Here is a 27,345-nt window from a genome sequence, read left to right as displayed (position 1 = left end):
TCCAGTGCCATCCATGTTTTTTTTTCTTTTCATTTTTTCTTCCATGTCTGCAAGTGCGAGTGTATTTGTTTTACTATAAAAGTGGATTTTTCCACAGAATTCTGCCAGGGACAACCATTTTGTTACTGTGGGTTCTTTTATGTGCACTATGTACATGTTGCATATGGGACATCAGTTTATCACCTCTTCTGAAAGACCAGCACCCAGGCCACTACTCATGGTCTTGCAGAGGGGAGAGTAAAAATCCTGGTCTATATATCATACTGTATGTGATTCGAACCTGTAGACTTGCTTTCTAGTTGGATGCACTGTCACTAGGCCACTGCTGGTGGGAATTTCTGGAACATACTCTGCAGAAATTACTTTTTTTTTTATTCTTGTGGTTGCAGGAGTCAGAAAATTTTTGTTGTGGACTTAATTGCTATTTTCAACATGATAGATGTTATGATTCTTATACATTAAATACAGCCTGATTTCATTATTTGTTAGCCTAACAGACGACTGGAACAGATTGCAGAGTGAGGCCTTTTGTGTCCGTGAGGTACACATAACTTGTGTGAGTTGTGTGTGAGAGAGAGAGAGAGAGAGAGAGAGTGTGTGTGTGTGTGTGTTTGTGTGTATGTGTGTGAGTGTGTGTGTGTGTATATGTGTGTGTGTGTTTGTGTGTATGTGTGTGTGTGTGTGAGTGTGAGAGAGTGTGTGTGTGTGTGTGAGTGTGTATGTGTGCGTGTTCACTGAGTCAGGCCCCTTTTTATCTTCATTCATCTTTTATCTGCCTTATTATTGCATGGTATTTTGTCTATCCAGTTTATCGAATTTCAAATCAATTTTCCTTGACTTCCTTAGTTGGTTCTTAAAACCTGACCTGCATGTTCAGTCTACACATAGGTCAGGCACATGCCCCAAGTTTTCGTCTTCTTTTTCTTTTGAAGCAGATGAGGGGCAGCATAATGGGTCAGTCTGCACACTTTGACACCTTAAAACTGAAGCTGTTGAACAACAGGATCCACTTCCTTTCCACTGCTTCTATTCTTGTGCATGCATGTAAACATGTATATAAACAATTATCACACACACAGCAGAGACATACAAAAGCATCATGTGATATCGAAAGCTTTAAAGTTTCATTTTATTCACCAAAAACTGAAAATACTCTTTTAGCTTTCAAGCTTTTTTTTTCCCCGTTAATTCATTCCATGTGAACAACAGATCTGTAACATTCAATCTTGAAATCTCATCACCGCACACAGAGCAGTCCGTTTCAACAAGAAATATCACCCACAACAACTGCATCCTCACATACTTGATTTAAAACATATCAATACAGGATGCATAAACACTTCACATGAAAAACAACTATGCAATAGCACATTTGTTACAGAAACCAAGCAAACTTATTCACACATTGAAAACACAATGAGTTAGCGTGTGCCCAATCACGTCTTTCTGTCTGTCTATCACTGGTTCTTTTTCTAATGATGCATGTTCGCATGTAGAGTTCAATGAATGAACTGTCTCACAAATACAAAAAAAGAAACCCACATATTTCTGCTCATGCATACCTCTACTGGTCAGCTGCTCAAAATCTAAAGAAACAGGCTTACAAAACTTACTGGCTCTTTAAATTCAGACCCCAATTATCTTTCTGCCTCCATCACTTCATCTGTGCAGACATGACTTCATTCTCAAGACACACAACTGATCATAAAAGACCACACTTAATGATTCTACACCGCATCTTTCTTCACATTCAACAACCTTTGCAGCACACTAAAGGTGAAAATGTACACTGATATTTACTTCAAATTTTCATAACTCTTATTTCAGTTATGTACAATCAATTTTATGATCTTTAAAAATATTTTTCTCTCCACACACTAGTGAAAAAAGAAAAAAAGGAAAAAGAAAAGAAAGAAAAAGCAACTGTATATTAAAAAAACAGAAAGAAAGAAAGAAAAAAGTTTCAATGCTTACTGATCTAAATAACAAGTAAAAAGAATATGGGCTGCCTCTGTTCCCATTTCTCTTATGTACAACAGTTATCCTTCTGGCATGTAGGGCAGTGTGCTGGGCAGAAATGACCAAAGACCAGTTATTCTGGCACTGTTCTCACAGACAAGACACAAGAAGAAAGCTTGTTGGCCTTCACCTTGGATCCATTGACCACCATCACCAGAGGAGAGTCCACTCGCACGCTGAGGAAATCAAATGTCTGGAAAGGAATACTGTTCATTATCAATCAGAGTTTCTTTGTGCCAGGATTGATTAAAAGCAACAATTTACAAAAAAACACACCAAAAAACACAAACATTACATACCACAACAAACTCATAAAAGTATTCAATGCTCAAACCAGGAATGTGCTGTATTACAAAGACATTTGTTTGGTGTTTTTTCCCTGATTTTTTTCCCTTTTTCATGATGACTTATATGTACAGACTAATCAAGGAAGGGTGTATTGATTATTCATTTATTTTTTTTATATTTCACTTACTTAGTTGCTGACAAGCATCTTTTGAACAGAATATGAATTGAATTGAGTAAGATGCAAGCCAATTGAATAAACAATCTTCAGTTATTGTACAGACAACCACACACACTTCTGCATGTATGAACAACTCCCACACATATTTACACGCCTTCACACACACACAGACACGCGTGCACATACAATCACACACACTACAAACAAACACCTCATACCTTATCTTTATGTTTAATCTTCACCACTTGGCCGTACGGTTCTGGGATGGCCACAGAGTCGCCGATTTTCACTCCTCCGCCTTGCACCATGTTGTACACCGTGACAGGGATGCAGCTTTTCTTGTCACACAGGCAGAACGTGCTGTGGGAAACAGCAGCATATACTGCAGTGAGACGCTCAGCATAGCTGTCTGTGTGTCTGTCTCCTCCCCACCCCCCCTTTGCTGGAAGTCTTCATGCAGTGTGTGGACTTGTGAGTGGGTGTTCATTATGTGTGTTGTATATGTGTGTGTGTGTGTGTTCTGTGTGCCTGCATGCATGTGTGGTATGTGGGTGTGTGTTTGTGCTTGACTGGTCTGATGGTTCATATTTGCAATCTGTAATACTGTCCGGGGGTCAGGTGGGGTGGGGGGTTACCAGTACATGTTAGGAATGTGGAAGCAGATGTGAGGGAATGTGGGAAGGACAAGCTAGGATGGAAACAAACGTTGTTCCAGATTTCAATTCTTGAAGTTGAGATGGCGATGAAGAAAAACCCACAGAAAAAATATGTAACAACCAACTCCCATTTGTCTGTAGTCTATGCTTTTTCACAAATTGACAGAAGAATACCCTCCATCCCTTCCAATACACATTACACTTTGTTGAGGAGCAAGTGGATATCCTATTACATATAGACACTTTCACACAAAAAACTGCTGACTTGAAAAGTACGTTTGATTTTCCAGTTAAACTTGGGAGAAACAGCGAGATCAGGATTTGAAAGGGTTAAAGTGAAAGACAATCCTGAATGAGTGCAGAGCAGATAATTCTTTAAAGCGACTCATAATATTCATCCCACTGATTTTAAAAAGGAAAAGTACCCAGCAAGCACACCAGTGACAAGAAAACAATGCTTTGGGGAATTCAAACCAAAAGGATACATTTTTCCATCACAAAGAAAATAAATTCTAAACGATAATCTAAGCTGAATGAATAGCAAAATAACATATCTTAAACACAACTCACAAATTTACGAATTCCCTTAAACATGTGCTGAAATAAAAAAGAGTATTGGATTTAAAAGATTTCTGATACAACATCCCCAAAACCTTGCAAGCACCCAATACCTATGTCCCATTAATTCCAACAAAAATGAACAAGTAACGTGACCAATCTAACACTACAAAGACAAATACCTGACCTCTCCCTCACCTGTCACCAGGTAAACAGGCACACCACTGCACGCAGGGCAAAGAACACAGACCACAGAGACCAACACTGATACCAAAAGTAATAAGGGGAACATCCCACAGCTAACGGAGGGCACTCAACAGCTCACTTGCTGGCCCAGCAACCCATTCTCATAAGACAGATTGGCTCCAAAAACGAAATGAAATCTTTCTTCCCCAACAACATAAGTTTTGAACCCATCTCACAGTTCAAAACGACCATAAATTGGAACATACCAAAAACATATCCCAAGAGATGCATATGCAAACTCTCAGCACTTAGCTGAACATACATGAGCCGTGACACAAAAAGATGGGCCTATCCATCCAAATAAAATCAAAATGAGCTGAAAGCTCATGAATATTACAGAAATTGAGTTTAATAACATTGATATAAACACCACACGATGAGTTGGTTCACTCACAATGGAACAGTGGAGTTGCTCTCTACTGAGCAGACAACTTTGCCGCAGATGACCTTGTTGGCATTGACCTCTGGGGCCATGTCTGAGGTTGAAATGTGGCTCAGTTCAATGGTTTTGCCGGTGGGCGAGGTGTAGGACCCCATGCCGTAAGGTCCCAGGTCTTTTTCGCTGAGTGAGTTCAGGTAGCTCTGCAGCTGCTTGGGTTTCAACTTTCCCTGTGAAACAGAAACTACCGTCAACAGAAATCTGATCGAAACAAGGGGTAGCGCATTCAATGACAAGTAGTTAACATGAATAAACAAGCACCATTTTTACCCTGAGTTATAGGCACCTGGCTTCATTCCTAACAGCAGACAAACAGAAAAATGAAAAAAACTCAAGAGTGTATGAAGAATGAAAGAATGAATGAATCTTCATTTTCCAACAGTGAAGATATTAGCACTTTGGCTGACTTACACATCTGCTGTTGTTCTAAGAGACACACAAACACATATGCATATAAATGTTGTTGTACTAAATACATGTAAAATGTACAAGTAGAACACATCGTGAGACTGAGAGACACATCTCTACAAAACGGAAGTAACAAACTACACACACATACACACAAATAAGAATAATAAAAAAAAAAAATTAACACAGATGTAAGAGACATAAAAGATAGAAAGAAAATCAAGCACACAACCTCATGTGCACCTCTTTCCATCTCAAAATAAAATGCAACAACAGCTGCAAAACATGAACACTAATGATCCCCACTGTCCTGACTCAACTGTTTCATCATTCTTTAGTTAGCGTCTTTTCATTTTAACCCCTTCAGTGCTGAGTGTTATTGTGGCTTCTGCTTCCTGTTTGCCAGGCAGTTTTTGGTTGCGAAGGGTAACAATTAACAAAAAAAAAATTCTAACATGCAAACCGCTACAAGGAAGTATACATAACCCAGCTTTTTTTTTTTTTTTTTTTTTCAAGGAAAATGAACAGACTATCAATTTCTGATAGTTTCCAGCTTACTTGACACACTCATTAATAATGAGTGAAGCATGAATATGAGAAAGACATATTTCACATACTTTCTGAATACAGTTATAGAATGTTAGTAACAGCAGCTGAAATGAACCCCCCCCCAAAAAAAAAAAAAAAAAAAAAAAAACCCTAAAAACTAAATGTGTTGCCGTACATTATGTACATATAGATCCATAAATTGTGATCCAAAATTCTGGAATTCTACACATTTTCAAACTAAACATGTTGCCGTACATTATGTACACATAGAACCATAAATTGTGATCCAAAATTCTGGAATTCTACACATTTTCAAACTAAACATGTTGCTGTACATTATGTACACAAAACCATAAATTGTGATCCAAAATTCTGGAATTCTACACATTTTCAAACTAAACATGCTGCCGTACATTATGTACACATAGAACCATAAATTGTGATCCAAAATTCTGGAATTCTACACATTTTCAAACTAAACATGTTGCCGTACATTATGTACACATAGAACCATAAATTGTGATCCAAAATTCTGGAATTCTACACATTTTCAACCCATCATTCACTCACAGTTCCTTGGCAACAGCAGTTGTAGTCAGTAAACTGTTTCTTTTAGTTAGTTCAAGAGAAATAGAAATAACCCACACACACATCTTAAATTCTAACATTTGTTTTTTGCTGATTTCATTTATTACTAATACAAATGGGTCGTCCGTGATGACAGTTAGGGAGCTAACCGGCAGTACTGACTGAGTTAACCTCTTCGATGTTGTCTGAAAGTGTGCATGAGTTGAGTGGGTGTGGCGCAGACAGGCATGGCATGTGAAAGACTCTGTGTGTGTGTGTGTGTGTGTGTGTGTGTGTGTGTGTGTGTGTGTGTGTGTGTGTGTGTGTTCCAAAGCAAGAAACTGACAACTGATGAAGTCAGGTAAAACATAACTGACCTGTTTCTGTGTGAGGGTGACCAGGCTGTCCACGGAAGAGATAACTGACCATTTTCTGTGTGAGGGTGACCACACCTTGCAGGTAAGAGATAACTGACCTGTTTCTGCGTGAGGGTGACCACACTGTGCATGTGAGGGTGACCAAATTGTGCATGTGAGAGTGACCACACTGTGCAGGTAAGTCAGGTAAGAGATACTGACCATTTTCTGCGTGAGGGTGACCACACTGTCCAGGTAAATCAGGCAAGAGATAACTGACCATTTTCTGTGTGAGGGTGACCACACTGTGCAGGTAAGTCAGGCAAGAGATCACTGACCATTTTCTGCGTGAGGGTGACCACACTGTGCAGGTAAGTCAGGCAAGAGATAAAGGAAATTTTCTATCTAAAATTACGTTTAAATAACATACTTACCGTGACCCAACTAGTGCAGACTCCGGCAGGGGTCTGACATTCCTGTCCTGTGCAAACTACTATCCGCCTATGCGGAGAAAATGAGAGAACTACGGCCGATAACCTCCCGGAAGTAGGTAACGTCCCCTTTGTCCCCCTGGTTATCGCCCTCTTTTGACGGCAATATGCCATCAGCAGCGCAGCGAGCAGGGAGAACAGGAAGCGGGGAGGCCGGGAGGGTCTTAAATTTGGGTCACGGTAAGTATGTTATTTAAACGTAATTTTAGATAGAAAATTTCCTTTTAATCACACATACTTAACCGTGACCCAACTAGTGCAGAATAGCGCGACAAGGTGGCGGGCTAGCCTGTTCTACTGTCTATGTGCTGCGATAGCCTGCTGTGCAACTACCACAGAAGCGATGCCTCTTGAGCCATCATCCCGCAGGCGTGCGACGTCTCTCAGGTAGAAGTCGATGAAGGTGGCAGGATTTTTCCAGTAGGCGGCATCTAAGATGTCTTGTAGCCGTATTGAGTGCGCCAGGGCAAGAGAGGAGGACCACGCTCTGACTTCATGCGCTCTGGCTGAGGAGGCATCGAGTCTCAAACCTACGTCTGCATATGCACCTTTGATCGCATTGACTATCCATCGGGACAGCGACGTTTTGCTAATGTCACGTGGATGGTCTAGGTTCCAGCTAATGAAGAGGCGTCGCTTGGACGCTCGGAAAGGACGCGACCTTTTGAGGTATATGCGCAGGGCCCTGACCGGGCAGAGGAATCTATCCTCGTCATCATGGGCTAGAATGGAAGAGAGCGGTTTGATGAAAAGAATGGGAGAGGGTGTATCGGGAGTCTGATTTTTGGCAAGAAATTCAGGGAGGAACCTAAGTGAGATAGATCCGTCCGGCTCAAAGGCTATATCCTGTGTGACGCCACTGAGGGCATGGACCTCACTACAACGTCTGCCTGAGGCGAGTGAGACGAGAAAGAGTGTCTTCATTGAGAGTAGCTTGAAGGGAGCTATAGCAAGGGGTTCGAAGGGTGCCTTGCGGAGGTATTGTAGTACCAGAAACAGGTCCCAAGAAGGGGACCGAGGGGATGTACGTGTGTGGCTGAGGGAAGCCCCTCGGACTAATGCCCTAAGCAGGGGGTCATCTGAGAAAGAGGGTCCGCCTAGTTGCCGAAGAGTGGAGCTGATTGCAGCGCGATGGACGCGTACTGCAGAGGCGGAGAGGCCTTTGGAGGAGGAGAGGAAAGCGAGAAAGTTGGCGAGGTCCATGTTGGATGGGTGTGTGGGATTGACTGAGTGGGTAGAGCACCAGGAGAGCCAGCGATTCCAGTGTGCAGAGTAAACGCCTTGAGTGCCTTTGCGATGTGACCTGCATACGAGGTCGGCTGTGTCATCAGAGGCGCCTAGTGCTGACAGAGATTCCCGCACAGTAGCCAGGCGTGTAGGTTGAGAACCTCTGGGTTTCCGTGGGGAATGCCTGAGCGGGGCTGAACTAGGGAGTGTCTGCCGATGTGAAGGCGGAGTGGGGGGACGTGAGTGAGGTGGAGAAGGTCGGGAAACCACGGCTGTGCTGGCCAGTGGGGTGCGATGAGAATCAGGACGGCACTCTCCAGCCTTGCCTTTCTGAGGACTTTTCCCATGATTGGCAGTGGGGGGAAGGCGTACCCCGAAAGGTTGGACCAGCTGATCGACAGGGCGTCCACGGCCCAGGCCTGCGGGTCTGGGACTGGGGAGACGTATGTGGGGATGCGGAAGTTGAACCTTGTGGCGAAGAGATCCACATGTGGTTTGTGCCAATGGTCCCAGATCGGCTGAAGTGTTGAGTGTGACAGGGTCCACTCCGTCTGAAGCACTGTGTGGGATCTGCTGAGGTAATCTGCTAGAATGTTGAGCTTGCCTGGGACATGTCGTGCTGTCAGGTGGATGTTGTGCTCCTGACACCAGAGGAGGACTGTCTCCGCATGCAGGGACAGCTGGTGAGAGTGAGCTCCCCCCTGTTTGTTCAGATAACATGCTACCGTCGTGTTGTCTGTGCATAGCAAGATCGACCTGCGCGAAACGTGGGGGAGGAAGTGCTGGAGGGCAAGGGAGACCGCCTCCAGTTCCAGTTTGTTGATGTGCCATGCTTGCTGCTGTGGGGACCAAGTCCCCGACGCTGTGTGGTTCTCCATGTGGGCACCCCAGCCCGTGTTGGAGGCATCTGTGTATAGTTCTGCATCTGGAGTTGGGTTCGAGATGGGAACCCCGGCGTTGAGCCATTGCATGTCCATCCAGCGCTGGGTCGACTGTGAGAACCATGTGCCTAGAGGAATCTGGGTGTCCCACGTCTGAGAAGACTGGGACCACCTGTTCTGGAAGTGGCGCTGAAATGGGCGTTTGTGTAGTCTGCCCAAGGGGACCAGTGCAGCAAGAGACTCCATGAAGCCCAGTAGAGAGGCAAGCTCCCTGGCTGACGCCGAGGCTGCCTGTGATAGATGAGAAAGGAGGCTGTGTAGCCTGTGGAGGCGAGGCATGGCCGGACGTATGGTCATTGATACCGAATCGATCGCCATACCCAGGAATTCGAACTGTTGAGAGGGCTCCAGTTCCGATTTGTCTGTGTTCATCAGAAAGCCCAGTGCTTGGCACTGGGTCCTGACGAGGTTGAGGTGATGCTGGCAGAGGGCCTTGCTCTCTGCGAGGATCAACCAGTCGTCTAGGTAGACCCTCAGGCGTATGCCCTTGCTCCTGAGGGCCAAACATAGTTCCCTGACCACTCTGGTGAAGACCCACGGGGCTGGAGCCAGGCCGAATGGAAGGGCTCTGAACTGGAAGGACTTGCCTTCCCATGAGAAGCGGAGCCACTTGCGGTCCCTGGGGTGAACAAGGACATGGAAGTAAGCGTCTGTGAGGTCTATGGAGACTGCCCAGTCGCCTTGTCTGATGGAGTCCCTGATTGACGCAGGTGATTCCATGCGGAATGATTTGTGCTGGAGATATCTGTTTAGGGGCGAAAGGTCTAGGACTGGCCGCCATCCGCCGGATGTTTTGGGAACGACGAAAATGCGGCCGAAGAAGCCCGGGGAGAGAGGAGGAGCTTCTTCTATGGCCTCTTTGTGGAGGAGAGAGAGTATTTCGTCCCGCAGGGCTGAGCAGGCTGTGTCGCCCTGAGGGGGGGGGAAGGGAGGAGGAGAGAGAGTGAGAGGTGCCTTGGAGGAGAGCCAAGGCAGGCGGAACCCCGACCCTATCACCCGGAGGACCCACTCGCATGCTGGGAGAGACAGCCACGCTGGCATGTGCCTGGACAGGCTTCCTGCTGGCTGTTGGTGCGCGAGTGGCGGGTGAAGGGCGGGGGCAAGTCATTGGGGGTGGGCCGGAGTGGAGTTGGTTGCTGGCCTGCGTGGAGGGCGGAGTGAGTGCGGCTGGCGCCTGTACGGTCTGGGCTGACCCCTGGGTTGTGGCCTGGGTTGTGCTCTGGCGTTTGAGGTTGTGGATTGGCGCGGGCGCGGTCGGAAGGAGGTAATGTTGCTACGCCTTAAGGTGTAGGGCTGATGCCGTTGAGCATGCCGCGGGTGTGCCTGAGTGCGGAGAGGGCCTGCGCCGAGGGCAAGGTCCCTACCCAAGTCTGCGCGGCGTTTGATGGCCGCAGTGGGGAAGCCTTGACCAAAAAGGGAACCGTCGGCGGGAGGAAGCGCTCTGAGGGAAGCATGTTCTGGCAGAGAACGCACGTATGGAGAGTGGTCGAGCACAGCGTCCCTCCTGGCCAAAATCACGTTCATGTAGGCCTGCGCTTGTATATTGGCAGAGCGCATAAGGAGCTGGGCGATCTGCTGTACGAAGGGAGAGAAGACCGAGATGTCAAGGCCGGCTGGTGGGTCAGCTGGCGTTTCCATCAGTGCTGTGGCAAGGCCCGCCAGGAAGTTGTCTATGGCTGCAGTTGATTCAAGGGACAACCTTGCAGCTTCTTCCAGGTCCATCAAGAATCTGTCTGTCACTGTGACTGAGCGATTGGCCTGCGAATTGTTTGGGAGTAGTAGTAGGTCCTCCTGAGAAAGAGGCAGGGGCCTTTGCGGGATAGGACCCGGAGCTAACAGTGGGGGTTTTGAAGTGGGTCTGGGTTGGGTTTTTAAGAATTTGCCTCGACCCATTGCTGCAGGGAAATCGGGTACAGAATCAGAGGGGACCTCGCTGATGGGTTGGCCCCTGATGCGTGCCAGCGTACTATGCAGGGCATCAAGTACCATGGGCGACTGTGTGAGGGCATAGTGAGGGCCATTGGAGGATCTGTGGATGCCCATGATTTCCATAGCACCGCAGGATTGAGGCGTGCCCGGTGCATGAATTGTCTCCACCCTGTCTGGAGTGTAGGAAGCTAGGTGTCCTAGTGCTTCCTGCAGGGAAACCAACTGGTTTTCTTCTGAAGGTGGTTCCTCTGAGTCTGTGTCACCATCAGAAAAAGTCTCTTCAGTGGCATAGGGTGATGGATCAGGCTGTGTGCTGGGCACGTGGCCAGTGTGGCTGTCCTGGGTGCTCTGAGTGTGTCCTGCTGAAGTGGAGGGTAGCTGCTGGTGGGTGGCAGGGGGTGGTGGTATTGCATTAGAAGAAGGAGCAGAAGCAGGAGAAGGTGTGGCACCAGGAAGGACAGTGGAGCATAATTGCTGCAGCAAGCTGATAATGAGCTGCTGATTGTTTGTTTGAGCAGCTTGCTGTGAGACCGTTTGTGGCTGGGAAACAGCAGCAGCTGGAGAAATGGCAGATGTGGACATCACTGCATGGCTTGGTGGAACCGTGCACGCGCCTGCACTGGAGGCAAGGGGCAGTGACGGTGCAAGGGAAGTAACTGCGGCGGTCACCGATAAGGGGACCGAAGCAGGAGTTGCCTCCCTTGGATTGGAAAATCGTGACAAGGGGAGGGGTGCACGCGTATGGGCAAGCGTGTCCCCTAGTGGTCCACCTTCCTCCCTGCACAATGGGAGGGCATCCCTACACGCCACGGTCGCCAAAGGATCCGAGACGGTCGAGGCATGCCGCGTGGGGGGCTCGTGATCCGATGTCACGGCCGCCACCACGGACGCATCGCACGTAGGGCCCAGACTAGTGTGCGGATCCAGAGCAAGTGACTTGCGTTGTTTCCCCAAAGGGTTTGTGCAAAAATCCCTTGAGACTGAGGGCATGGGGAAAGGGATAGAGGAGGTCGACTCGGGTACTGCCGACTGGCAGAGCCGAGAAATCGCGGATCGCGACGAGTCCGATCGCGAATCGAAAAAAGGATTGTGAATGGCACCACTGACCTGTGTATTGGTAAGCAAACCTGTAGAAGTCGCCGGAGGAGGCGTAGTGGGTAGTGGTGGTCTGGAGTCGACCGGAGGTAGCGGAGGAAGTGGGGGTGGCGTAGGGTTGGCGTTGCTGAGAGCGGCAGAGGTAGAGGGCCCAGACTGATCGCGAATCGATTGCGATCGTGCCTTAATTTTAGCCCGATCTCCCAATCGGGCTACATAATTGTGCGACCTGTTTGAAGACATAATCGGACACAAAACAGAAACGCCAAAGAATCGATAGACAGGTAGAAAATGCGAAAAACTTAGACGTATGAAGTGCACAGGTACAGGTGTCGAGATGGCTGCCGGAAAAAGAGGACGATAACCAGGGGGACAAAGGGGACGTTACCTACTTCCGGGAGGTTATCGGCCGTAGTTCTCTCATTTTCTCCGCATAGGCGGATAGTAGTTTGCACAGGACAGGAATGTCAGACCCCTGCCGGAGTCTGCACTAGTTGGGTCACGGTTAAGTATGTGTGATTAAACTGACCATTTTCTGCGTGAGGGTGACCACACTGTGCAGGTAAGTCAGGCAAGAGATCACTGACCATTTTCTGCATGAGGGTGACCACACTGTGCATGTGAGGGTGACCACACTGTCCAGGTAAGTCAGGCAAGAGATAACTGACCATTTTCTGCGTGAGGGTGACCACACTGTGCAGGTAAGTCAGGCAAGAGATCACTGACCATTTTCTGCATGAGGGTGACCACACTGTGCATGTGAGGGTGACCACACTGTCCAGGTAAGTCAGGCAAAAGATAACTGACCATTTTCTGCGTGAGGGTGACCACACTGTGCAGGTAAGTCAGGCAAGAGATAACTGACCATTTTCTGCATGAGGGTGACCACACTGTGCATGTGAGGGTGACCACACTGTCCAGGTAAGTCAGGCAAAAGATAACTGACCATTTTCTGTGTGAGGGTGACCACACCTTGCAGGTAAGAGATAACTGACCTGTTTCTGCATGAAGGTGACCACACTGTGCATGTGAGGGTGACCACACTGTCCAGGTAAGTTAGGTAAGAGATAACTGACCATTTTCTGCATGAGGGTGACCACACTGTGCATGTGAGGGTGACCACACTGTCCAGGTAAGTTAGGTAAGAGATAACTGACCATTTTCTGCATGAGGGTGACCACACTGTGCATGTGAGGGTGACCACACTGTGCATGTGAGGGTGACCAAATTGTGCATGTGAGGGTGACCACACTGTGCAGGTAAGTCAGGTAAGAGATAACTGACCATTTTCTGTGTGAGGGTGACCACACTGTGCAGGTAAGTCAGGTAAGAGATAACTGACCATTTTCTGTGTGAGGGTGACCACACTGTGCAGGTAAGTCAGGTAAGAGATAACTGACCATTTTCTGTGTGAGGGTGACCACTGTCCAGGTAAGTCAGGCAAGAGATCACTGACCATTTTCTGTGTGAGGGTGACCACACTGTGCATGTGAGGGTGACCACACTGTGCAGGTAAGTCAGGCAAGAGATCACTGACCATTTTCTGTGTGAGGGTGACCACTGTCCAGGTAAGTCAGGCAAGAGATAACTGACCTGTTTCTGTGTGAGTGTGACCACACTGTGCAGGTAAGTCAGGTAAGAGATAACTGACCTGTTTCTGTGTGAGGGTGACCACACTGTCCAGGTAAGTCAGCAGAGCCTTCTCCTCCATGCCAGGGTCGGACCAGCTGGGATCAAGCTGTGCAGCCAGGTCAAACTCCTCCAGGGCCTTCTGGTACTCCTCCTGGTACTTGTAGGACTGGAACACACACACGTCATGTACAGTGCAGAGATGCCAACCCCTGTCAAATGTTTATAGGGAACAATCAATAGGACTGGAACACACACACACACACACACACACACACATCATGTACAGTGCAGAGATGCCAACCCCTGTCAGGTGTTTGTAGGGAACAATCAATAGGACTGGAACACACACACACACACACACACACACACGTCATGTACAGTGCAGAGATGCCAACCCCTGTCAGGTGTTTGTAGGAACAATCAGGAAATTTGGAAGGAACATTTTGAATTTGGTAGGAACACTCAAACTCCGAGCCACATTAGCAAATGCACATTTCATCTACAAGGCATACAAACACTTGAGCATATCTGCAACATGGTGTAACTGCTACCAGGCTGTTTGTAATTGTTACAATAGGCCTGTTTTCCACTGTCCAGTCTCTTATTACTGCTCTGTTTATACTTCTTCAGGAGATCACCTGACAGAGGTGAACTTACACTCCATAGCTTAATCCTCTGAGCACAGATGCAGTTTTACTGAGACACAACTTGATTTAGCCATGTTCTGTCTTGTTCAGGCAAATGATTAAGCTGAATGGTCCTTCTTCTTCTTCTTCTTCTGTGTTCGGGGGCTGCAAGTCCCACGTTCACTCGTATGTACACGAGTGGGCTTTTACGTGTATGACCGTTTTTACCCCGCCCTGTAGGCAGCCATACTCCGCTTTCAGGGGGGCTGATTGGTCCAATCAATGCTGTTTCAATGTAAACACACATGCATTTAGCTGAGCATCATCATGTGAGACCAAGGTTTGTAGTGACTGCCCTGGCCTCATGAGCAACAGTTCCAGAGTGTCTGGGTAATGTTACGACAGGAATGCATGTGACCAAGCTATGTAATTGAAAATGAACTTATCGGAACAATTTTGATGTTGGTGTAACGTTGGAACAAACAGCGATCAAGCGTAACAAAATACAGTGAAATGGTAACAGCTGGTACCTCTGACAGTGTATGTGTGTGTGTGTGTGTGTGTGTGTGATGGGTTGGCACATGTATACATTTACATGTCTAAGTCTGATGTGTCATTTATCATGTTTTAAAAGCAAAACAACAGGTATATTCACAAACTGGAGCATAATACTAGCAGTATAAGATTTATTTTTAAGGTTATTCTGTTAAAACCCTGCTGAAAAGAAAAAAAAAAAGATGATGATACTTACCATTGCTCGATTGTAATGAAGATCAGGATTACTGCGAGCAACTGCATCACGTTCCTGTTGAAGATGTTGAGGGAAAAAATAAAACACACAGAGCTTTTAGTCTCATTTTGTCTTTTAATATATACACACATGACATGCTGCTATGATCTGCTGAATCTATGTTTTATACCAAATGTCAAAAAACCCCAACAAAAACACACAGTTTTCAGTCTCATTTTGTCTTCAAACATGTACACACATAGCATGTTGCTATGATCTGCTGAATATATGTTTTATAACAAATGTAAAAAAAACAAAAACAAGAAAGGCAAGGCCTTCAAGACTCACTTGTGATACACTTTAAGAAAAAAAAAAGAAAAAAAAGTTTGTTGAAATATGTTCTCTATTCGTTATTACTATTATATAAAAATTTATGTTAAAAACAAAACAAAAAAAGGCTTCCAAGCAGATTCAAACCTAGGATGTTCAGATCAAGAATGATTGGTTTTATCCATTTGGCTGACGTGGGTTCAACAATGACAATCAAAAATTATTATTTAAGCATGTTCTTTCTGCGGAATAAATCGACAGCGGCAATTGAAGTGTTAACGCCGTTTAAATCATGATATTTTGGTATATCTCCAGCATTTAAAAATTTCTTTCAAGTCCGAGGTAAAGGGGACATTCCCACACACTGCAATATGTTTCTGTTTCTTTATAGATCTGCAGAGATCCGTGTTCGACAACTCTTTGCGGCAGTCACTGAAAAACTACTACACAGTCCATTCAATTTCTCTTTTCTGTTCATTCTAGTTGATTCAGTATCCACTTTAAAACATTCATATGCAGTAACACATTGTTGATTATTTAAGAAATTCTTTTAAATTGGCGGTAAAGGAGACGTTGCCATCGCATCAGACTTTGCATCAGTTTTGTTTAGATCTGCACAGTCCAGTGTAGACAAAAACCGTAATTCAGTGAAGACGGTCGATTCAAATTTTCTTTTATGTTCATTCTAGTTAAATCAGTGTCCACTTTAGAATATTCATATGCAGTAAATATGTCAATAATGTAGTTAGTGTCACTGTATGTGTTCTGTCCAGAATTTGTATTTCTTTGCTTTTAACTGCGAACAAGAAAAACAAGGTCATGGCGCCTTCTTACAAGAGATTGTCTTCATCCAGGCAGCTGCAAAGGGGTAACAGCGTTTTCAGATTCCGGATCGAGCATCAACGAAATAAAAAGCTAATAATTCAGAAACACAGCTAAATTCGGGAGATGTACAACCTATTATTGGTATGACTGTGAAGATTTTTTTCCTACTATTTTTAAGACAAACTTGGTTTTGGCAGACAAAGTATTTCCAGAGAAAATGGCAATGTTAAAGCTTACCATGTACACACAGCCAGACACACAGACAGACAACAGTACACCGGGTCATAACACAGACTCACTTTGTTTACACAAGTCAGTCAAAAAGGAAGGAAAAAAAAAGGAATCATAGAAACAAATACAGGCAATGGTATGTCTCAGACAAATGCTTTTATGCTACCATTTACATCCTTTAACTTGGGGCTAAGGTGTATCCTATTTCTCCTTCACCTTTACACTTATACACACATGAAGACAAAGCAGTGTGTGAATATACGCTAAAAATTTCACTGAGTCTACAAGACACACTGTCTTTGCTACATACAAATAGCTGCAATACTCTCTCAAATATTAGCTGTTTTGCTGAGCTGACACCGGCAAATATTTCATGTCACAATCGGTCTTAGTCTCTCCCTGCAACACTTTTTTCACTGCTTTAAAAAATTAGTAAACATTGTCTGAATAATTCTCAACTTCAGAAGCAGATGCATACATATGTTCACACACACATGGACACTGGCAAGTGTTTCTCATCATGATCAGTCTTTGTCTCTCCCTGTCGCGCTCTGTCACTGTTTGAAAAACATTGTAAATGTTGTCTGAATGTTCGAAAAATAATGTAAACGATGTCTGAATAATTCTCAACATCTAAAGCAGATGCACACACACACACACACACACACACATGTGCATGTATACAAACACACACATATACCCTCTAAATTTCTCATTTCTTTTGAACTGTTCAGGATGACCTATACAGAATCTTTCACTCCTATCAGCCCCTTCTCATGACTGTCTCCAAGCAGTAGAGACCTGTATCAGATGACAGAATCATACTCACAGCCTGAGAGTAAGCGCTCATGCACTGTTTGAGAACCCTGGGGTCTTGTCCGCCCGAGAAGAATAAAGACAGGTAGGCATTGCCCAAAATCACTGCAAAACAACGGGCTCTTATTATCTCCAAACACATCAGGATCAGCAACTGAACACATTTCAAACATGCTTGTATGACACAAATTTTAAAAAAAAAGAAAAGAAAAAAAAAAAGAAACACCTGAAGAGTAAAGATTACATGCATACCAAGCACAGCACTTTATAAAATTCAAATGTACATATAAAGCAGATGAAACAGCTACAACTACAAATTAAAAGGACACACCCTCGAGCATGTTGACAGCGCAAAATATCTCGGCGTCGACATAAGAAATGATCTAAACTGGAAAGAACATGTTACAAGTCACCAACAAAGCCAACAGCATGGTAGGCTTCCTAAAAAGGAACCTAAAAACATCCAATAAAACCACCAAAGCCAATGCCTACCAAACTCTTGTACGCCCGCACCTGGAGTATTGTTCATCAGTCTGGAGCCCGTACAAAGAAGGTCAAAAGAACAAGATTGAAATGGTGCAAAGAAGAGCAGCACGTTATGTACACAATGACTACGGGCGGACCAGCAGCGTAACACACATGCTGCAAGAACTAGGATGGGAATCCCTCGAATCACGGCGGAACAGACAAAGGCTGACCCTGATGTATAAAATGGTCAACGGCATTGTAGACATCCCTCTAGACAAATTTCTCAAGAAAGGATCCGGCAGAACAAGATCAAATCATCGACACAAATTTGTCCATCTTAGCTCCTCCTCTGACCCTTATAAATACAGTTTTTTCCCATCAACCATCCCCGTCTGGAACTCCCTGCCTGCAACAGCAGCAGAGGCTCCCTCCTTGGCAGCATTCAAGAGGGAGCTGAACAAGATCACAGTTTAGTCCCCCCCCCCCCCCCCCTTTTTTTTTTCTTTCTTTTTTTTTTTTCCCGGAGGGACGCTGCGAGTGACGGTGGGAGGGAGTATGTATACATGCTCTTTCTCATTGTCACCCCCTCCGGAGGAAAAGATAGGTCTACTTAGGTTTTAGCTAGGTATTTACGCCTCTGCGCACACAGGTCATTAATAGTCAGTAATGACGGCTGACCTTCCACTTTGAAGATTTGAAGAAATGATAAAACAGACATACATATATGTTCCTATTTCTTGCATATTAACTTATACTTATGTATTGCATGTCGGGAAGAACAACCCCCAGAATGATTACATTATGAGACTCACAGACGGATAGAAAAGTTTAATTAAATGTTCAGAAGAAAAAGACTTGGGAGTTATCTTTGATGATGATTTAAAATTTGATAGACACATTAATCATGTATCATTAAAGGCAAACAGTACTTGGGATCATAAAAAGAACTTTCTCATATATGGACAGTGACACTTCTGTTAGATTATTTAAGACACTATTAAGACCACACCTCAAATATGGAAATGTTATTTGGTACCCGCTATACAAAAAGCAATCTGTTGCTGCTGAAAAAGTTCAAAGAAGGGCAACAAGGTTTGTTAGTGGATTGCAGGATAAAACATATGAAGAAAGACTGTGCAGAAGCGTGACCATGCTGACAAGCCCTGCATACACCATGGGATGTACAAATCAAGAAGCGTGACCACGCTGACAAGCCCTGCATACACCATGGGATGTACAAATCAAGAAGCGTGACCACGCTGACAAGCCCTGCATACACCATGGGATGTACAAATCAAGAAGCGTGACCACGCTGACAAGCCCTGCATACACCATGGGATGTACAAATCAAGAAGCGTGACCACGCTGACAAGCCCTGCATACACCATGGGATGTACAAATCAAGAAGCATGACCACGCTGACAAGCCCTGCATACACCATGGGATGTACAAATCAAGAAGCGTGACCATACTGACAAGCCCTACGTACACCATGGGATATATAAATCAAGAAGCGTGACCACGCTGACAAGCCCTACGTACACCATGGGATATATAAATCAAGAAGCGTGACCACGCTGACAAGCCCTACATACACTATGGGATGTGCAAATCAAGAAGCGTGACCATGCTGACAAACCCTACGTACACCATGGGATGTACAAATCAAGAAGCGTGACCATGCTGACAAGCCCTACATACACTATGGGATGTGCAAATCAAGAAGCATGACCATGCTGACAAGCCCTACGTACACCATGGGATGTACAAATCAAGAAGCGTGACCACGCTGACAAGCCCTACATACACTATGGGATGTGCAAATCAAGAAGCGTGACCATGCTGACAAGCCCTACGGACACCATGGGATGTACAAATCAAGAAGCGTGACCATGCTGACAAGCCCTACATACACCATGGGATGTGCAAATCAAGAAGCGTGACCATGCTGACAAGCCCTACATACACCATGGGATGTGCAAATCAAGAAGCGTGACCATGCTGACAAGCCCTACATACACCATGGGATGTGCAAATCAAGAAGCGTGACCATGCTGACAAGCCCTACATACACCATGGGATGTGCAAATCAAGAAGCGTGACCATGCTGACAAGCCCTACATACACCATGGGATGTGCAAATCAAGAAGCGTGACCATGCTGACAAGCCCTACATACACCATGGGATGTGCAAATCAAGAAGCGTGACCATGCTGACAAGCCCTACGTACACCATGGGATGTGCAAATCAAGAAGCGTGACCATGCTGACAAGCCCTAAGTACACCATGGGATGTGCAAATCAAGAAGCGTGACCATGCTGACAAGCCCTACATACACCATGGGATGTGCAAATCAAGAAGCGTGACCATGCTGACAAGCCCTACGTACACCATGGGATGTGCAAATCAAGAAGCGTGACCATGCTGACAAGCCCTACGTACACCATGGGATGTGCAAATCAAGAAGCGTGACCATGCTGACAAGCCCTATGTACACCATGGGATGTACAAATCAAGAAGCGTGACCATGCTGACAAGCCCTACGTACACCATGGGATGTACAAATCAAGAAGCGTGACCACGCTGACAAGCCCTACGTACACCATGGGATGTACAAATCAAGAAGCGTGACCATGCTGACAAGCCCTACGTACACCATGAACTGAATAAGTATGAAACAGTGAAGGGGTGTACAAATCAAGAAGCGTGACTATGTGGAAAGAAGTGTACAAATCAAGAAAAATGACCATGCTGACAAGCCCTACGTACACCATGAAGAGCCGTCAGTGATGTCCAGCTGAACAGCCTCCTTGGCTCTCTCCACACTGTCCTTCACCAGCTGCTGACACTCCTCAGGGGAGCCTCCCAGCTGCCTCATCACCATCGACAGGCTCCGTAATGACACCTTGTTCTTCTCCTGAAAATCACACGTGCCACATGACCAGCTTTACAACACAAGGGGCCTTGTTCATCTCCTGAAAATCACATGTACCACACGACATTTGACACTGTTGCTTTTAGTCCAGCCATACTGGGCATATCAGGACTGTCCAACTAAAATAAAACTTCAACCGCATCAAACACAAAACTGTCAAATGTGGGGGGGAAAAAAAAACCGCCTGCAAGACAACAGACTTTATGACGAATTAGCTAAACCACTAAGCTCCTTAAAGCAAATCTGACTAGGCTGTGCTGAGGATGTCAGCCCTTCTGCTTAACTTATAATCCCCACACTACAAACAATAGTAAAAAAAAAAAAAAAAAAAAAAAAAAAAAAAAAATCAAAGCCTTACAAAAAAGTACATCAAAAACCATATAGGTAAATAACATAGCAGAATGGACAGCTAATATCCATCCCAGAAGTAAAATGTTTATACCTTGGTCTCACACAAATGACATGGGCAAGTCCACCTTGATCCATTTTCATTTAATTTAAGCCAGAGAGACACCTTGTATCAGGAAAACAGCTGTCATGTACTGTCCATTGCTAACACATGCACATGATAGATTTCTTCTGGAGTGACCTGGATTTCCTTGTTCTAATGAACTACAAAAAGCAACAAAGTAACTGTGACAGCCCAAAATATAGCATATCATGCAAGTAAATGCAAGTGGGAAAGTCCAGTATTGTATTGTATTATATTGTAGTGCAGTGCAGTGCAGTGTAGTGTAGTGTAGTGCAGTGTCGTGTAGCGGAGTGTAGTGAAGTGCAGTGCAGTGCAGTGTGTTGTATTATATCAAATTAAGTCGACTGACATGACCCAAAGCACCAGTGAAGCAGTGTAATGCATTGTACTGTATTGTACTGAATTCCATTGTGCTGTTTTGCACTGTATTGTATTTCATAGCATTACATTGTAATGTATTGGTTTGTATCAATTTGTATTGAACCGTATTGTATTGCATTGATTCATATTGATTTGCATTGTATTATATTGTATTGCACTGTATGGTACAGTATGGTACACCACAGTGTGGTATTGAACTGTATTGTATTGTATTGTATTGTGCTGTACTGTACGATATGGTACTGCACTGTATGGTACGGTACAGTATTGTACTGTGTTATATTGTACTGCATTGTACTGTAATGTATTACACTGTACTGCATTGTATAAAAACCAAGCGCACTGACATGCCCCAGAGCCCCAGTGAAGCAGTTCTTGGCCCCCGCTATGTCGCCCTTCTTCCAGTAGCACTCCCCCAAGTTGTTCCAGGCTTCCACAGACTTCGGGTCCAGCTTCACCGCCTTGGACAGTGCTTCCAGCGCTTCATTGCTGAACTTCCCCACCACGTTCAGCGTCCGGCCTCGCAGCAAGAAGTATTCTGCTTTGTTCGTGATGCTGTCTGGAAACAACAACAACAACAACAAAAGCCAACATGTATGATGCATGGATACATTGACTTTAGTATTTCATTCCTCTCTTTTCAACGATTTAACAAACACAAACTTGAAAACACAAAACGCCAACTAAAAAAAACCCCATTGCAAACACCAACATCACTACCACTGGTACCAGTACCACTAGAAACAAAAATATGAAGAAATAAACCAGTCATAACTGTAACTAAACAATTATAAAGAATGATGGGTACTTTATATCTCCCAATCCATTACCTTTTATAATTTCCCAGTAAATGACATCATCATAATAATTTATTTTTTTTATAATAATATCATAATTCAAAAAAGAAAGTATCTAATTCTAATCATGTAAAACATGCTCAGTTGCACTGTACACTGCAAAAATTGACGAGTAAAACAAACATTTAAACACTTAAATGACAACTTACACACAAAACCCTGCACAGGCATCCAACCAAACACTAACTCTACAGTGATTTATGTGTACACTCGCACACGCACACAAAACCATCACACAGAACATACAAATCAAACATCACAACACCTAAATGGTAAAATCTCATACCACAACACCATCATCACAATATTTTCAAAACCATATCACAATACTTACATCAATCTGAATACTCAAAACCAATGACAAACATCACAATGCCCAAATAATGCACAACTCAAAATCACAATATCTAAAAATCAATCTCACTCTCCCTCCCAACCCCCTCCACATAACACAGGTCTCAATAACATGCACAGAAAAACAGAAACAAACACACATTCACACTGTGGCAGGCATCAGGAGAGGTATGAAAATAAAAAAGTGGCATCTTCAACTTCTTCTTGAAAGTTGGATACCGCTGTGTTTTCACCAGGGACAGGAGGTAGACTAGAGTTCCTGATTGTGGGCCAAAGACAGAGAAAGGTTTTTTAATTTTACCAAAGGTTTCAATGGAAAACCGAGGAACTGAAAGCAGAGAGGTGTCAAGAGAGCGTAGCATCCTTGAAGGTTGGTACAGATGGACAAGTTAAAAAATATTCATGCTGGCATATTGTTGTGACAGAGACATTGAAAACAGAGACAAGAAATTCTATATTGATTCCAGCCTTCACGGGAAGCCTGCGCAGTGCTCTGAGCTGTGAAGTTGAAGGAGGAAGGTGACAGAATGATTAAGACGCTCATCTGCCGATACAGGTAGTCCATGAGGGCCTGGGTTCAAATCCTGCTCTCCCCCTTTCTCCCAAGTTTGACTAGAAAATCAAACTGAGCGTCTAGTTGTTTGGATAAGATGATAAACCAAGATCCAGTGTGCAGCATGCACTTGGTGCACAGAAAAAAAAAACCCACCATGGCAGCAAAAGGGTTGTCCTCTGGCAAAATTCTGCAGGAGAAATCCACTCTGGTAGGTAAACAAATACATTTTATGTATGCAATCAAGGCCTGACTAACCGCACTGGGTTATGCTGCTGGTCAGGCATCTACCCATCGGATGTGGTGTAGCGTATATGGATTTGTCCGAACGCAATGATGCCTCCTTGAGAAAATGAAAATGAAACTGAAGTTGCGATCTCATGCCTGGATTAACGAAGCACAAGCTGTGCTGTATTATTCTCAATGCGCTCAGTTTCATTTAGCATGTTCTCAGGAATCACAGCTAAGAGAGACTTGCAGCAGTCTAATCTAGATAGTATGACAGAAACAGTGAGTTTGTTGGCAGCAGTAGAGGAAAGAAAGGAGCAAGTTTTGCCTGATATATGTAACAGACCAAAGTGTGGCAAAAGTTTCAGATTCTTATTTTTAAGTGAATCCTTTGTGTGACACAATGTATTGTATTGTACTGCATAATTCTTTTCACTGTGTGAAATTTGGACTGCCCCCACCAGGAAGAGATCAACCCTTTTTTATTCTCTGCCTGCAAGTGTGTTGTTTTCCTATCAGTATCACTGTGTATTTTTCAACAGAATTTTGCCAGGGACAACCCTTTTCTTGCAGTGGGCTCTTTCATGTGTGCTAAATGCATGCTACGCCCAGGACCTCCGTTTACTGTCTCATCCGATGTTAAGCACTGTCAGTGACAAAATACAGCATGGCTTTATTCTTCACCTTTCATTTCATCCAGCTTGACGAGCGTCTCTCTCATTTTCCCGTCCAGATCGTCCACTTTCTGTGACACTTTCTCCACCCCAAAGCGTTCCACATAGTGGTCCCGGTAACCATACAACTCGTCTACAAGTTTCTGAAATCATAATTCATAAGTTTTCAAATTCAAATTTTTAGAGTAAAACTCCACAAAACACCATGAAGAGGTAACACTTCTGACAATTTTCAAAGTTTGTTAATTAATAAAACTAGTTTGATTTCACAACAATGGACAAACAGCTAAATAACTGATAAAAGTGATAAAAAAAAAAACCCACCAATAACAACAAGAACACGTCTAAGCATAAAGAGCAAAAATATATTAACTTAAGATATTCTATTACATATGACTTTTTAGCAGACTGATCGATACTTAGTTTCAGTGCAAGCTGAAAACAATGACATAATAAAAATGTCCAGAAAAAATCTCAGAGTTAATTGCTATACTTTCCAACAGCACAATCACAAACACCTTTCACTCTCATCGTTCTCAATTTTCATTTTCTTGGTCAGTTTATCCAAATATCCAGTAGCTAATCAATTAAATCTATAAGTATTCTGAAATTTGGTTTTATTGCCAAATGACTGTGTGGTTCATTGATTCAGTTACTTTATTTATCTCCCATAAATTTCCTGCCCATTCCCTTCTTTTTCCAATATAAACATATACAGTTCAAGCATATATGTAATCATAGACAGATACTGAGAAAGTCACACATTCAAATAGTTTGGTGGGGTTTTTTACTGACAAAAATAAGTTTTGTGAACAGATATCGACTCACTGACCATTCAACATTCTCACACACGTATCACCACACACACAGATGTTTAGATGTGTGTTTGTGTATGTATGTGTATGTGTGATCAAATCCAACAATACAACAGTTCAATGTGATGCAACAATAATATGCAATGTCTACTGTGTTCAAAACCTGCCTCTATCATAAACTTCAGGTCATAACTTTAGGTGTGTTTCTTGGTTGTTTTTGTTTTTACTATCCAATACAAATGGGTCGGCTGTGGAGAAAATCAGGTAAGCAAACTGACAGTACTAAGTGAGTTAACTGTCCAGATGTAGTGATGAACCCAAATCCATTGTTTGCAATTAAACTTGCACGTTCGCATTTACCCTCAGACACCCCTGCTATTTCAAACAAATTTTCTACATTGAAAAGATGCAACAAACAAACTTTTCTTGGTGCAACCAATCAGAGGAAGCCTTCAAAAACAGAAGAGCTACATTTGTCAAATGTACAGCCTGTTATCTGTTAAGTACACATGCTGAGTCGGTCACTTCAACTGGAACATTTGCTGTTAGGCTTACTTACCCCAAGGCTAATAAATAACAAAAAGCGAATATTTCTTCATCAAGAAGGACTTATGAATCATGTGTGGGGCTACTGATCTCAACCTCAGCCAGCTATTGGAAAAATGTCAAGTCTGCTCTTGAGAGAACAACTTAACTTTTTAAGAAAGGAAGTGAAAAAACGAATGCATATGAACCAGATTTCTTCTTCATCTTCTTCACAGTGATGTTGAAAGCCTAGCTGTCTGGGCAGACCTCATATGGACTGGAGGCCTGGCTGGCATAGATAAATAATACAAAAAGAATGTTCACGTCTCCAGCTGGGCCAGTCTGGCTACTGTAGTCACCATCCAACCAGCACATCCCAAGCCTTCAACAACAATGGGTGGCAGCATATCCCAACGTGTTTAGTCAGGCCTTGAGTGCATGCATATATATTTGTGTACCTTTCAGGGTGGATTTCTTCAGTTCCACAAAATTTTGCCAGAGGACAACACTCTCGTTGCCATGGGTTCTTTTTCTGTGCGCCAAGTGCGTGCTGCACACCAGACCTCGGTTTATCATCTCTTCAGAATGAACTGACTCTCAGTTTGATTTTTCTGTCAAACTTGGGAGAAAGGCAAGAGCGGGATTTGAACCCTGACCCTCATAGACGGATAACTGAATGCCTATGATTTATTATGTGCATCGGTAGGGGAATGCGGGATTAAAAGTTTCCCAGGCTGCCCTCTTGAAGGTCGGGGATTTGGCTGGATTGATTAGTACCCTCGGGGGGTCGTAGGTCAACGAAGCCCTTGTCATTCTTGTAAACTAACAAAGTAACATGGCCTTTGCAATTTTCCTGTGATCCTGACAAACCGAATTGTACAAACATAGAATGCACTACCAACCGAAGTTAAACTTGCACAAAATACTAACACGTTCAAAAATCTCCTTGACACCAACACAATCTTAAAAGAATTTTTTTTTTATTATGATGAATACAACAAAGTTTCTTACAGAAGTGTACTTGCGTACCCCGCCCATCAACAACAAACAAAAGTAGAAGAAAATAAATAAATAAAATATAATGGAAGAAGTGAAGATGGAGATTCGATGGGGACATAAAAAGGCCGAGAAGTCTCGGCAGATGACTTGCCAGTCCCTATACTACTACTACTACTACTACTACTGACGTGGTTCAATCTTGAGCCTAGAGACGAGTCCTGAGATGGCTCGCGATCGATAATTTTACTTTCAGTTTCATATGCCAGCTTCCTCGCAAGGTCATCTCAGGCTGAACACTTGAATCAGTGCGATATTACTGGCATATCATAAACATGTACACAGAAACTTCTAAACAAAGCCAACTTACTTTCGCTGTTTCCAGCGTTGCGTTGTTTGGAGCGTCGTCCGCCATGCTTCCACACTTGACACTACTTCGCTGCACACAAGAGGAAATATGAAAGCGACCTCAGATGAACTGGACAAACTAATCGGTTGAGTTGCGCACAAGTGCAAAAAGACTCTTGTGGAACCGAAATCTGTTGTTGGTGGATAATTTTTTTCGTCTAGTATCTGTCGTCATTTTCTTCTAATAAAGGCTAGGGCCAAACGGCATAGAAATATAAAACGTAGGTGTATTCCAACTGGACAGTTGTACACCGGGCCATGCTTGTGCCTCTGTGTGTGTGTGTGAAGTCAAGTCAAAATGATCTTTATTGAGGGTAAAAGAATAAGCTTATACAGATTTTTTACATCCTGCCCTCATAAAAAAAGAGAAGAAAATTAACTTTAAAAAAAATTAACTTTGAAAAGGAAGACTGAAGTGGGGGAAGTGGGGGTCTGGACAGGATGATATGGAAATAAACAATTACACTGAAGAAACACACAAAAATTCTACCGAGAACAACAACAAAATTCTGGGTTATTTTCTTTGGTGCCGTTCCATTCG

The 27,345-nt window shown here is 43.9% G+C and overlaps 1 protein-coding gene across 1 annotated transcript; it reads right to left on the bottom strand.

The window, feature by feature from the left end:
- Window positions 1–1,107: 1,107 nt before the first annotated feature.
- Window positions 1,108–26,884, bottom strand: LOC143285512 (tetratricopeptide repeat protein 5-like). The gene is made up of 10 exons (XM_076592848.1): window positions 26,767–26,884; window positions 24,071–24,203; window positions 21,742–21,953; window positions 20,376–20,523; window positions 17,151–17,242; window positions 14,957–15,010; window positions 13,599–13,745; window positions 4,340–4,554; window positions 2,704–2,845; window positions 1,108–2,212 (listed from the first exon to the last, which is right to left on the bottom strand). Exons 1-10 carry the CDS (start codon window positions 26,809–26,811, stop codon window positions 2,093–2,095), a joined length of 1,308 nt encoding a protein of 435 aa, XP_076448963.1. The 5' UTR covers window positions 26,812–26,884; the 3' UTR covers window positions 1,108–2,092.
- Between the last annotated feature and the right edge of the window lie 461 nt (window positions 26,885–27,345).

This window comes from Babylonia areolata, chromosome 9 (assembly GCF_041734735.1).
Source record: "Babylonia areolata isolate BAREFJ2019XMU chromosome 9, ASM4173473v1, whole genome shotgun sequence".
NCBI lineage: Eukaryota > Metazoa > Mollusca > Gastropoda > Neogastropoda > Buccinidae > Babylonia > Babylonia areolata.
Note: the sequence above shows the minus strand (reverse complement) of the source record. Positions and strands in the feature narration are given on the sequence as shown.